Below are 12,876 nucleotides of genomic sequence, written 5' to 3'. Positions count from 1 at the left end.
TTAATTTTATTTGTTGAGTTTAAAAAAATTAAAACTTCACAAAAAAGTAACTTTATAAATAGAAAAACAATAAATATAACAAATTGTTGAAATATACAACTTATTGGTTTTGTTGTTTATACGGCTGGTTTGAGATTAAAACTACCATGGTAACCGATTTCGATAAACAGGTTAGTCTGATATTAGCAGTTCGACTTGCTACAGCTTAGTGGCACTGTGCAGTTTCCTCATTTTTTTAAAGATGGATGGGCCAGTTGAAAGCATCTATAATCTTATTCCGAGGCCAGTTGAGGAACCTGAAAAGCCTCCCCGATACAATTCTAAGTTTAAGCCCATTGTTAAAGATGAGCTTAAACATAACCGCTCGCCCAATAAGACTATGGGGCCAGCCAAGGTTGCAGTCCCTACGCCGGGAGATTTTTTGAAAAAACGCTCAAAAGAACCAAAGTTACCAGAGAAAGTAAGTTTCAAGTATGGCAATGATACTGCAAAACGACCGTCAGTTCCCAGGCATGATGAAAAGCCCCTTCTCGGCATCAGAACAAATAAAAACTTCATCAACACAAATGCTGTTGAAAATATCATGTCGGTGACAAAAAAGCCATTACCGAAATTTGTTGATACGAGAAATGGAGACAACAGTTTGCTTGAATCATCAGGACTTGTTCCCAAATACTCAAAGAAAAATGATTATGGCCAGGTACCAGACTACCTCAAAAAGCGAAATGCCGAGGTTAAACGTGCCCAAGAAGAGTATGATGATTATATCCGCAAACGAATGAAGCAAGGTGCAATGAAGCAACTTACAGACGAAGAACGGGAAGAAATAATTAATGGACTTAAAAAGAATTGGGAAGAACTTCATCACCAGTATCAAGGTCTGTCAGTCGTAACTGACACTGCACCAAAGAAAAATCGAAAAGAAAGAATGGAAGCTGAAATGAAACAGCTGGAAAGAGACATTGAACTCATTGAAAAGCACAGAGTTATCTATATCGCTAACAATTAATTCTGCGTAAGTTTGTATGTACGAATGTGTATACCTACTACGTACGAATATTGCAATATAAATGACAATTGTAAGTTTATGTCGATACTAATTTATCTTTTTTTTTCGATTTTTACCCTGTAGGTATACTAAGTTCTAACTAATAAAATAAGTATCTATTTTTAATTGTTAAGAGTATCGAATTGAACCATTCAAACCTCGAGTTAAAATGTGTAACAGAAATAAACAGCGGTCACCTTAAGTCTATAGTAGTGTACAGCAGGGCTGCGCATGCGCAGTAGGCTAAGTTAAAAATAACCCGTCCGACCCCAGTCAAATGTCCGATTTCGTCGGATCCCGAGTGCGGCTCCGACTAAAAAGGTGGATAGTCAGCAATTCACCTAGGGGTGTCATATAATTCATCCACCTACAATGCATGGTTAGAAAATATTCCGCCATGCTACTTCACCTTTACAATTTACAGTATATTGTAATCTTACATGAGTCCCGAGTAATGAGTTCAACTTCAGCAAAGTTAACGGACTCTCTCGGGTCCCGAGTCCTGAGTCCGACTTCAACTTTGCCGCCCTTGTTTGCAGTCAGCGATTGCACATGAATTTTCCTAACATCGTAAATTCAAAAAGTTTTGCTTAGTGTTAACGAAAACGTAAGCACCGCGTAGAAATGCTTTCCGTCGCGTTTTCCGTCAAGTTAAAATATTTTAAGTTTGACGCTTTGGGTCAGGAGCGAGGAAGCTCGCTGTTAACGCAGTTATATGTAGCGTTGTGTGTAATTAGGCTGACGCTAACGTTTGAAACCAGGCGCCAACCTTAGATACAAAACACGATTAGTGTGAACCAGCTTTAGGACGCCTGCGGGCTAAAATCCAAATCAACAAACAATGATTATCCCGCTTCCCAAGTGTATTATTAACACACCTGTTTATTTATGTCAATGTATATACCTGTAGCAAACTACATCTTCTAAATGCTAACATTATATATAATTAATCGATTACCGGTCATAGTTCTATATTTTTTTAAAAGATGTAATTGAAATCCAGGTTATTTTATTTGGCGATTTAAAATAGGCAATGGTACTGTATAAAAGCCAAACATTGACAAACCATGCCTATTGGTGGAGATAGAAACCTAAGTGTGCTCTGTGCCTTAATTGTGTGTTAGCTAGCACCCACTGCGCTGAAGCCGAGCAATATAAAGAGACACTTGGAAACAAATAAAATACGTAAGATGATTTGAACACGAAAAAAGGTAAACAATTCTTGATACAACTGAGCGTCACTTGTACTAAAATATCCTTAAGATGACGAATTGTTACATTTCCATTCTTATAATAATTTACTCGGTAGGCTTACTGATTTACAGGATTTTATAAAATGTCATCGTTTCCTCAAAAACTCGTTTGGACTCTCATTTTGCCTTTATTTCAAAACTTTTGAGAAACGTTAAAAACCACTGTCGAGCATAAAACTAGAGGCGGCTTCTTCAAAGTGCTTGGGGGAAGGTTTACCTCTAGCTATTTAACTTTTTTATAAAATCATCTTAAAAAAACGTTGTTGTGTCCCGTCTTTAGAAACCAGAATTTAATATGATGGGACAGTGTGATTCGCAAGATGGGACAGGAAGAATCAGTTATTTTAGATTGATCAATTTGTAGCAGAAACATTAAAAACAACTTTAACTCCACCTGCTACAGTTACGTAAATTACTAACCTGTTTAGAACAATTTCACAGAAACTTACAGAGAATTTGTTGTAATAAGCGAAAATAAATATCTTTAAATTAACAGGACAAGTGCGTGATAAAGAGTTTCTGTCTGGGCACATTGGTTGTGTTGTGTCTATATTTTTACACTGAATACATTATATACAGTATTATGCCTGTGTTGATATAGCTCTCAACACACACGACCTAGGCCAAATCTTGTCTGTTTTCTCTATTTTTCAGTGGACTTTAAAACATTAATTTTGTTTTAATTCGAATAGATATGATTTTTATTCAGTAAAGTTTTACCTGCATTTGCAACATTTCTTACGAACATGTTGTTACGGTGATTCATGTTAACCAGGTGTATTTCTTAACGTATTTTATGGATAGAGAAACCGTATAAAAGGCTGTACGTCATACATCAAAATTTAAAACCATCTATATAAAAATTTGTTAGTTGAAAACTTTTAAACTATAGCAAAATGGTAGCTTCTTAAAAAAAGATAATGACTATAGTCTATTTTTTTGTCACAATCACCCAAAATAAAGGTTATAACAAATAGTTCCTCAGATGAGATGGCCTGTCCCATCTTGCGCAGCCTACATCACCATATAAAAAAATATACTGGCTGTTTATAGGTACAAGATAATATAAAAAAACTTAGTTGTATAAGTAAGCCTCGTAAATCACCCATATATTAGTTAAAAATGAATTTTATACAACTTCAACAAATATTAAATAACATAGATAAAAAAATAATAAAACTAGCAAAAAACACCCCTATTTTCTGTAATTTGATATGTTGTAAAAACGCCGACGGCCTACTGAAATGTTGTTGTGCTAAACCAGTGTTTCTCAAACTTTTTCCGATGGCGTACCACTTCTTCATTTACTACTACCTTGCGTACCATCTGGCTCCCGAATAAATTACTATACTCAAATGTACCAGTATTTATTAGTTAGTACCGTTATAACTATAACATAATACCAGTTAACAGCAAGAAAACACAATTTAATGTGAAAGATGTGTGGGGCGCAGCCACAATGGAATAATGTTTATGACAAATAAACAAACAAACAACAAACAGTACTCACAGGTACTTGCGATATACGTATTATAATTACCTCCGTAACGTACGCAAACTGGACTCCACAATGAACAGTATGCAAGACTGCTGTTTTTGGTATAAAATGAAATTACTTATATACAGCATTCCAGCTGGCGGTAATTGAATATCGTGACAATGGGGTTCGGCGACGCAGCAAAAAACAGGAAATTTCGAAAACACGATCAGCAATATGCTGTCAAATTAATGGATACACACAGCAGGCTAGCGAGGCGACGACACAGTCCACCAGGCTGTTTCAATTGAATGACCGGAGTTTCAACTCGGTAACAATATGGAGCGCAAACGCTACAGATGCAACTGGTTCTTCTGCACAAGCTTGTCTATCCGGGGCACAACATTAGTCACAGCACATCGAAAATCGTGTTTAGGCTCAGTTAGACGATTCCGGCTCTTGGACTTAATGGCCATCAAGGCCGAGAACCCTTGCTCACACTACCATGTCTAGGGGAAAACTAATAGCTGAGGAACAGCATTTCGGGCCAATGTTGGGTAAGTGGAACCCATGGTTAGCCAGAAATCTATAGAAGAGTATTCCTTCTGCTTTGCTTTTGCTGTCTCGTCAACTTGAATATCAATAATTTATTCTTGTTCTCCTGTTGCTACGGGTAGAACAACTGGATTGTCAGCGTAGGTGCAACTTACAAATTCTGGAAAATAATGCATCAATTCCGTTCTGAGCAACTTAAAATGGTCAGCAATTTCGTGAGAAATAGCTGTTTAAACATTCCGTACTGTTTGCTTTCCATGTTTTTAGTCCAGATATCAAGTTTGCAAATAAATGCTTTCAGTTTTGTAATAAAAACTGTTATATTGTTGTTTGGTCCTTGGAACGAAATATTTACAAAGTTTAGGGCCTGGAAAATGTCCGACATGTAGGCCAGCTGTAAGATAAACTCTTCGTTCTCCAAATCATATTTAAAGTCGTGTTTTTTTCTCATTGAAAAAGACCAGTAATTCATGCCTAAGTTCGAAGACCCTCATTGTCACATTCCCGCGGGAAAGCCAGCCAACCTCAGTGTGAAAAAGAATACACTTATGATCAGAACCGAAATCTTCAGAAGCAATTTGGCGCAAAGTGCAAATCTATGGATAAAACAGTGGACAAAAGTAGCTTTTGGTGACACATCTTTCACATATGCTTGAAATCCTGACTTTCTTCCAAGCATTGCTGGAGCACCATCAGTCGTGCATCCAACTAACATCTTTCCCTTTTGTTGCAGTAGCCAGCTCCTGACTCAACATTACCTCCGTTTTCACCATGTCATTTTGGATAAAGCGGACATAAACTAGCAATTGGCTACACTTGGAGACATCTGTTGACTCATCGAGTTGAATGGAAAATTCAAACTTGTCTTTTACTCCAGCAATCACTTGTTCAGCAATATCAACAGACATATCTTGAATACTGTTTAGTTTGGCCGCTGCCTCTTCTCCGATCAGGTTCTTCACTAGGATTTTCGCTGCTGGTAAAACCAGGGACTCGCTGCTGGTAAAACCAGGGACTGATCGTATGAGCTTTCATATTCTGAGCTACAAGAAGAGACACTTCATATGACGATTTTACTATCCCAACCTTCTTTTGATGAAACTGGCCTGTCTTGTCTAAGCATTGTCTTTTCGTGATCTCCCCAAGTCGCTCAAACTAACTCTGATCTCGGTTCTTTTTTTCTGCATGATTTGAGTCAAGGTGCCGTTTTAACAAGCTTGGTTTCATGGCAGCGTTAGAAAGGGTTTTCATTCATGCAAACCACACACTGCGGAAAACACTTTCCTGCACGTTCGATTGCAATGAACCCATACTTGATGTATTCTGGATTATATTTTCGTTTCGAAATGTTTAAAAATATCATTTTTACTCTACTGATCTATTAACCTGTTAGCTCCAGTTACTAGTTAACCAATCTCACCAGTTGTTTGGTTTTCTTTGTTGTGATATACTATGACGCAATAATGCCAACGTGAAATTATTCTACACCGAAAAGCCATCGCAGACTCGCCGAATCTGTCGATATATGATGCAAGCAGAGCAAGCCAGAAAAACAACTGGCCTGCAGTGAGGTTCGAACGCACGACCTCCGGTCAAGCCGGGACCGTCGCTCTACCAACTGAGCTATGCAGGCTCAGAGAGGAGCGAGTCGAGAAACAACCATGCGCCAATACTTGCAAATCCTAATTTTGCAGGCCAGTTGTTTTTCTGGCTTGCTCTGCTTGCATCATAGATCGACAGATTCGGCGAGTCTGCGATGGCTTTTCGGTGTACTATTGATACGGAAGCCGTAATCGTTGGTCACAAAGCAACTTCCGAGGGGCTAGACCACAGATGTTATTAAACACATATGTTTGTGTGTGTCTTTCATTGATTGATACGGACTGATGATCCCCCAGAGTGAAGTTGCTTGTACTAACAAAATTGCAAGTATTGGCCCATGGTTGTTTCTCGACTCGCTCCTCTCTGAGCCTGCATAGCTCAGTTGGTAGAGCGACGGTCCCGGCTTGACCGGAGGTCGTGAGTTCGAACCTCACTGCAGGCCAGTTGTTTTTCTGGCTTGCTCTGCTTGCATCATAGATCGACAGATTTGGCGAGTCTGCGATGGCTTTTCGGTGTACTATTGATACGGAAGTCGTAATCGTTGGTCATAAAGCAACTTCCGAGGGGCTAGATCACAGATGTTATTAATTAAACACATATGTTTGTGTGTGTCTTTCATTGAAATTAATCTACAGTTAACTAATTGTTGTATTATTGTGTATTCATAGTAGTTTTAGGTACTGCAAAGGATGGCAAATTGTAGATTAAATACAATAAAAAACGCCAAAATCTTCGCGTACCACAGTTTGAGGACCACTGTGCTAAACGATAGCTGCCATTTGGTGCTTCAAATAATAATAAAGAATTGGCGCTACGTAATGGCACGTCGATGTAATCGTCAAGTCCATAAGGGTAAAACGTTTCCAAACATTTATAGGGCATTAACCTGTGTGACCGTAAAAATCAAGTCAAGTACATTGCCTTGGTAAAAATAAATTTCATGCGGAAAAATTACTACTTTTATGTTTAATAGCTTTTTGCAGTTTGTTTAACCATGTAAATGGAGCCTAAGTTCGCAAAATATTGCGTTTATTGCAGCGTTTCCTTAACATTCTTTCACAAGGAAGTAAGAGACTTACACAGACAACGTGTCGTGCAGCAACCCTCGCCGAATATAAACTACGCAACTTTTGGACTAAGTTTGCAAAATATCACGTTTTATTGCGGTTTGAACACTAAACAAATTTACTTTTCAAACTTTTACTGTTCAGGGTTTTTTTTTCGTTGGATGCAGTATGGTACCTACCGTGATTTCGTATTTGCTTGAATTTCCCGCAATTTGAACAATTGGTGCTAAGACTTTTTTACGTTAGTTAGTAGTTTTTGATCAACATATGTCACGGGTTTTCGCTACGTAAAATATGCAAGACGTGTTTAGCCAAGGTTGTGTGTTTAGTAGCTCCATTTTAAAAACACAGAATGTTGCAATTTGGTTTAATGTTAAATATATTTCTTTTAAATTATCGGCTATAACATGCGGCTTCAGAAAGAAGATTATACAATGCTGGTGGTCAGAGCGTGTTCGCGCCTTTCCTTTAATGACCTATTTCAAACACAAAACTGCTTTTTATACGTCATTTTTACACTCTTAACTTTTTTTTACACTCTTTTTTTTTAAATGCAAAAATTAATTAACGGACACCAATAATTAGATCTTTAGAGCCGCACAGATCACATAAATCGCATAATTAAACACGCCATTTCATTAATGCCGCTTTCACACAGGCTGTTGGGTGTTACTCTGATTGTGGGGAAGCATTAGATTCACCTTTTTTGTCACACGATATGACATTACCTGAAACACATCACATGAATTGAAATTTCTATTTAGTGACACGCAGTGCAAACGTTTAATCATAAGCAAATTTGTTATGACATTACAAAATTATGTTTGCATTTATGCGTCTTACGAAGTTCTTACGCTATCCGTAACATTACTTTTTGGGTATATTCTGATTACCACATTTATCTTCCATAATCATGGGCTATGACATGAGGCCAGCAGTTTAACATGTAACACTGTAATGTGCAATAGTGATAAAGAGGCCACAATATGTCGGATTGTTTCATTTTGTTTAACTAGACGAAATTCAGGTAGACTTCGTACATTATGGTGATTATTGTGGTGTAATTAGTTTTTAACCAGCTAAGATAACTGGTAAATATTCTATCCGACCTGGGCAACGCCGGGTCTTTCGTCTAGTAAACTATAAATTGGGGTTTCTTAAACTGGAGGACGCAGGGTTTGCAAGGCAGGCGCGAAGAACTGCCTAAAAAAAATCTTGGTTAGTTTTAAGATGATCTCAAAACTGTTTATGAAAACAGGTATAAAACATTAAATTCATCTATTAAAATTTTCGTCTTATAAAAAGGCATTATCAGTTTCTGTACAAAAATCACTGATTCCCATCAGTGATTGCTCTGGGACACCGTTTGATAACATGCTTATCAGTCGCTTGCTCTTTTTTTCTTTCGTTTTTCCCACGTTGTCGCTTGTTGCCATTCGCTGAGTTGTTGTTTTTGCATCTTCTCTCTGCAGGTATTTTATCATTTTATACGCGATCTTATATTTATAAATTTTATATTTTACTTTTTAACTACTATTGACATTTAATACATGTTTAATTTTTATACAGAAACTGATGATGCCTATTTATAAAGCGAAGTTCCGATTTTATTAAAAAAAACTAATGAAAATGTTCACTTAATCAACCTAAGTTATTTGATACAAAGGCTTAAGTCCAACTTCATGCAGTCATTTGTCAAACCAATTTGCCTAAAACGTTTAGGGTCAAATTAAGTCATGTAAAACCAGTGACTCAAGTGCACTTATTTAAGTCATAGACTTCAGTTATTGCAACACATAATTACTGTATCGTAAATGATATTTACCAAAAAGGGTTAGCGTTAATATCGACTTTAAGATAAATTTATATAGATAAATATATTTAGTGAATTTGTTGATGTATTTATTGTTAGCAGTTATAACAGTTTAATATAATATGGCTGTAGTTATTCTACCACTCTGTCAATAGGCCGGTAAATCTTGGTAAAAAAAAGGGAACTTTTTGAGTGTTCCTGGCACGTTTTTAATCATGATAACAAAAGCCTTTAACAAAAAGACCTTCTGTGGGAATTTGTTATATTTTTTCATCTTGTTTACTGGCCTACGAACCATATTCATGGAATAGTCTATCAAGTGCGTCATCTTCTCGTGCCTTCTTAAGCCTATATGTTTTGTATCAACTCTCTTCGGCAGAGATCGTCTCTGTCTCTCAGCCAGGCCAGAACTCCCCATCTAGCCTACTCTGCGACCTTCTGTATTGAAATACACTAAACAAGCTAACCATACATTTAATAGTCGGCAACCTTTAAAAGATGCCCTACATTGATGTCAAAAATCGTGTGTCATTTGGATTCAAGTTTAAGAACTATACTTCGAAAATTGTTCAAAGGAAACTTTAGAGATTCTTGAGAAAAATAATTATTCCTAAAGATCAAGCTGGAACCTATTCCAATATTTGACGAGAAGAAATAAAGGAAAGGAGTCCTGGACTACCACTTTTAGCGCAGTAAACAGGATACCGGATTAATCCAAGTCCATTGAAGCAAAAACGTCAATGGAAAACTGGTGTGCTTCTATAAACCCATTGGAAATCTTTGTTTAAAGATATTCATCTCGAGACTGTTGCGTTACAAATACTTCCAAGTTTCAAGAAAATAGGGGTTTCAAAAGGAAGACTTGCAGTTCAAAAGTTTTATGAAGCAAGTTGTAAAATGTAAATAATGAAATACATTCAACGCTCCAAAGGCACTATCATAGTCAACTTCAAGCACTTTTCGGCAGACCCGTCGCAGTCGAAGTGCGACCAGACGAATGTTAAATGAATCCACTACTTTACATTACGGTGTCATAAGACAGGAATGAAGTTTTACGGTGTCATTAGACAGGAAGGAAGATTGGACAATGTATCTATAGTATATTTTTTATATCAGTTGAGTCAAATCACTACAACATTCTGTGTAGCTAGTATCACTTACGAAGCTGTTAATAACTTATTTTCATAAAGAAGTGGGCCATTCTGGAACTGCACACACTTGGACGTACCATCCGCCAGGCGCGGGCCATGAATTTTTTTATGATATGACGTCACCTTTTTTTCAGATATGACGTCACAAAAGTATGTCATTGCGTGACGTCATAATTCAGGTAAAAATAACATCGGCTGTCCGAACAAACGAACTCTTGCAAAATAACATTATTCGGGTTGTTAAACAAATTATTCCGCGTAGCGCGAAAAACAGACCTTTTGAAAGCACGAAAAAGTAATAAGGTTAGCCTCTACAGTTGGCCGGTTTCCTAGTGTGACCCTGTATGGAGAATATTGCTGAAAGACGCTACCATGTCTATTGTCTACACATCTTGCTTTTTCCCGAAAAGGCGAGAGCAACCTCACATGCCCCCCGAAAAAGGCCGAGGCCACGTCATAATAAAACCATAGCGTTGTCTGCTGCGGTCGGCTGTGCTTCTTTCATGACACTTCTCTCAATTTTTAAGTTACTGTAATTGTTTTTTGCCAAATAAGGTTGCTGAAATGAGCAAAACTCTATGCAGAAAAATCCTAACATTTAATCCTAACATTGGATAGGTTATAAAATCCTTACACAGGAGTCGGCAACCTTTTTGTAGTGGCAGGCCAAAACCAAACTAACTCAGAAAGGTCTCTGCGGGCCGCACAACATATGTTAACTGAGATTTTGTGTTATGACAACTTTGAAACAATTGTGAATAAGGTGGGCCTCGGATATTTTTTGCACTTTAAAAACGTTTTTATAATTACTTTTAAGGAATCAGTAAAGTCTTGGCGCAAAGCGCTAAACAAAGCGTTTACTTTAAAAATTTTTAAAAAACGTTTACGGTTTGAAAAAAAAAGCGTTTACGGTTCTTTAAAAACGTTTACGGTTTAAAATACTACTATAAAAAAGTGTAATAAAACTACTTTGAGGAAACGCAATAAGTTTAACAGTTAATCTATTTTAGTGTTCGTTAACTATTGCGGGCACACCTGGCGAGCGAAGCGAGCGCGATTTTTTTGGTATACCGGTATTTCTTTTTAAATTTCTTACGAGTTGTTGTAAAAAAAAATTGGTTAAAAAATATTTGTCCATTATTTTTGAATACGTTTTTCGTTTGTCCGCGACGCACTTGGCAGACTTCCACGGCGCAACGGTAAAGAAGCGCTGATCTAGTTCCAAAAGAGCATCAGCATGTAAACAGACTAGATATAGATAGAAGATTCGCGCAAAGCGCGAAAATTTTTTGCATTTACACACTTAAAATAGTCAAAAAAGTAATTCAAATGGACTCGTGTCTAATTTGTCAAAGAGGCGACGGGCCGGGCTGGTTCTGATACAGATTTGTATTAACACCAAAAAGCTTTCAATTTTACTTGGATTTAAGTTCGTTTATTATTTAGTCGAGGTCAGCGTACTGCCACATATGCCGTCGCTGCAAATTCTAAAAACGCCGCTTTGCGCGAGTTCGCGAAACGAATTTTACAATTTTTTGAAAACATATTTTTGAAATATTCACTCTATGGCGCCATGAGCCCATACATCACACTACAAAGCTTAAAATGTGTCCTATTTTGGCGAAAATAGGTCATACTACCTAGGGAAGCGCGAAAAAAAGCTGCTTTAAAGTTAAAAAAATGTTAATTTTTTTTAGTTTGGGGGTGGCCATGGCCATATCGCCTCCCTCTAGATCCGCCCCTGCCATCCGCCGCATCGTTTTTGAAACTGCGCACGACATTTTGGCGATATTAACAACAAAATATTCGCGTTCTGAGCGAAACTTATATGACTTTCTGGTATGTTTGCGTCTAAAATTAGGCGCCATGCATACTATATGGAACTCTCAGCAAGGACAGCATCGTGAGCATGATCAACATATAAATGTATTTTATCACAATTTGTCAAAATAGATTACCGGTACATCCTTTAATTTTACCATAATTTCAAGAGTATAGGCTACAGGCCCTATTCAGAGTACAAGAATAACCATAAAACAAAGAAATTTATGGTATTTTTGTTAGTGATTTTATTATTGTGAGTATGGATTCTCGTAGATTCAGGACATTTGCAAAAATGCGCTTTTAACGTCTTTACAATATGGTAGGCCTACCATATGTCCTCTTTTAGGAGGATTTGACCTTTTTTCTCAAGAAAACTGAATGGTCAAATGTCCTTTTTTTTCGCATTTGGAGTTAGTTGCTTAAACTTTTAACAAGACTTTTAGGCGAGACGTTGTATTTATTTCCCAAAAAATACTGTAGTCATGAAACATGCTGAATTACCGGTTTGAAGCAGGTTTTGCAACAAATTGCCCTACCAGCCCTACCTTCTTGATTGTTATTGCAAACATTGCGCCCGAAAAATGGCAACAGAACCTCACATTTAATAAAGCAAAGGTGTGTGTTATGTAGGCCTAGCCTACTATCAGTGTAAAACTGAAAACAATTTCGTCTGTTTCATACTTTTGTTAACTTTTTTTAGCACAAATCTCTTTGAGTGCCATTGCATGTTTTCAAGGCATCGAAGGTATAACAGCCTTATTTAATTATAATTTTGCTAACTTATAGATTAGCGATAAAAGTCATAATTGGATAACAGGCTAGCAACAGGGGGACTCAATAACAAACTTTTTTTTCTGAACAGCCATGAATCTGTGGGTTAATAGATCTTACATTTTTTTATTTGTGTCAGTCTATGCAGTGGTTCTCAACCTTTTTAGCTTACGGACCGGGAAAATTTCAAATAAGTTTTGCGGACTGGTGGACCTTCAAAAATCAAAATCAACCCAAAATGTAATTACGCAAAAAAGTATATGCAACTTAAAAGCAAAGAATGGAAACGTCAATTTAATAAGCAATTTGCTGCTG

The 12,876-nt window shown here is 37.1% G+C and overlaps 1 protein-coding gene, 1 non-coding gene and 2 pseudogenes across 2 annotated transcripts; 2 read left to right on the top strand and 2 right to left on the bottom strand.

Annotated features, from left to right (window-relative positions):
• The first annotated feature begins 189 nt into the window (after positions 1–189).
• Positions 190–1,238, top strand: LOC146148694 (enkurin-like). Its single transcript, XM_083387517.1, has one exon. It carries the CDS (start codon positions 242–244, stop codon positions 1,007–1,009), a length of 768 nt encoding a protein of 255 aa, XP_083243643.1. The 5' UTR covers positions 190–241; the 3' UTR covers positions 1,010–1,238.
• Positions 1,239–3,980: 2,742 nt separating this feature from the next.
• Positions 3,981–4,718, bottom strand: LOC146148693 (zinc finger BED domain-containing protein 5-like; annotated as a pseudogene).
• A 307-nt stretch (positions 4,719–5,025) lies between these two features.
• LOC146148692 (zinc finger BED domain-containing protein 5-like) lies at positions 5,026–5,675 on the bottom strand (annotated as a pseudogene).
• A 627-nt stretch (positions 5,676–6,302) lies between these two features.
• Positions 6,303–6,377, top strand: Trnaa-ggc (transfer RNA alanine (anticodon GGC)). The gene has a single exon. It is a non-coding gene; the product is annotated as a tRNA-Ala (tRNA).
• Positions 6,378–12,876: the final 6,499 nt, after the last annotated feature.

The sequence above is a fragment of the Ascidiella aspersa genome, chromosome 4 (genome assembly GCF_963924565.1).
Source record: "Ascidiella aspersa chromosome 4, kaAscAspe10.2, whole genome shotgun sequence".
NCBI lineage: Eukaryota > Metazoa > Chordata > Ascidiacea > Phlebobranchia > Ascidiidae > Ascidiella > Ascidiella aspersa.
The sequence above is the reverse complement of the archived record's forward strand: the minus strand, read 5'-3'. Positions and strand labels throughout refer to the sequence as shown.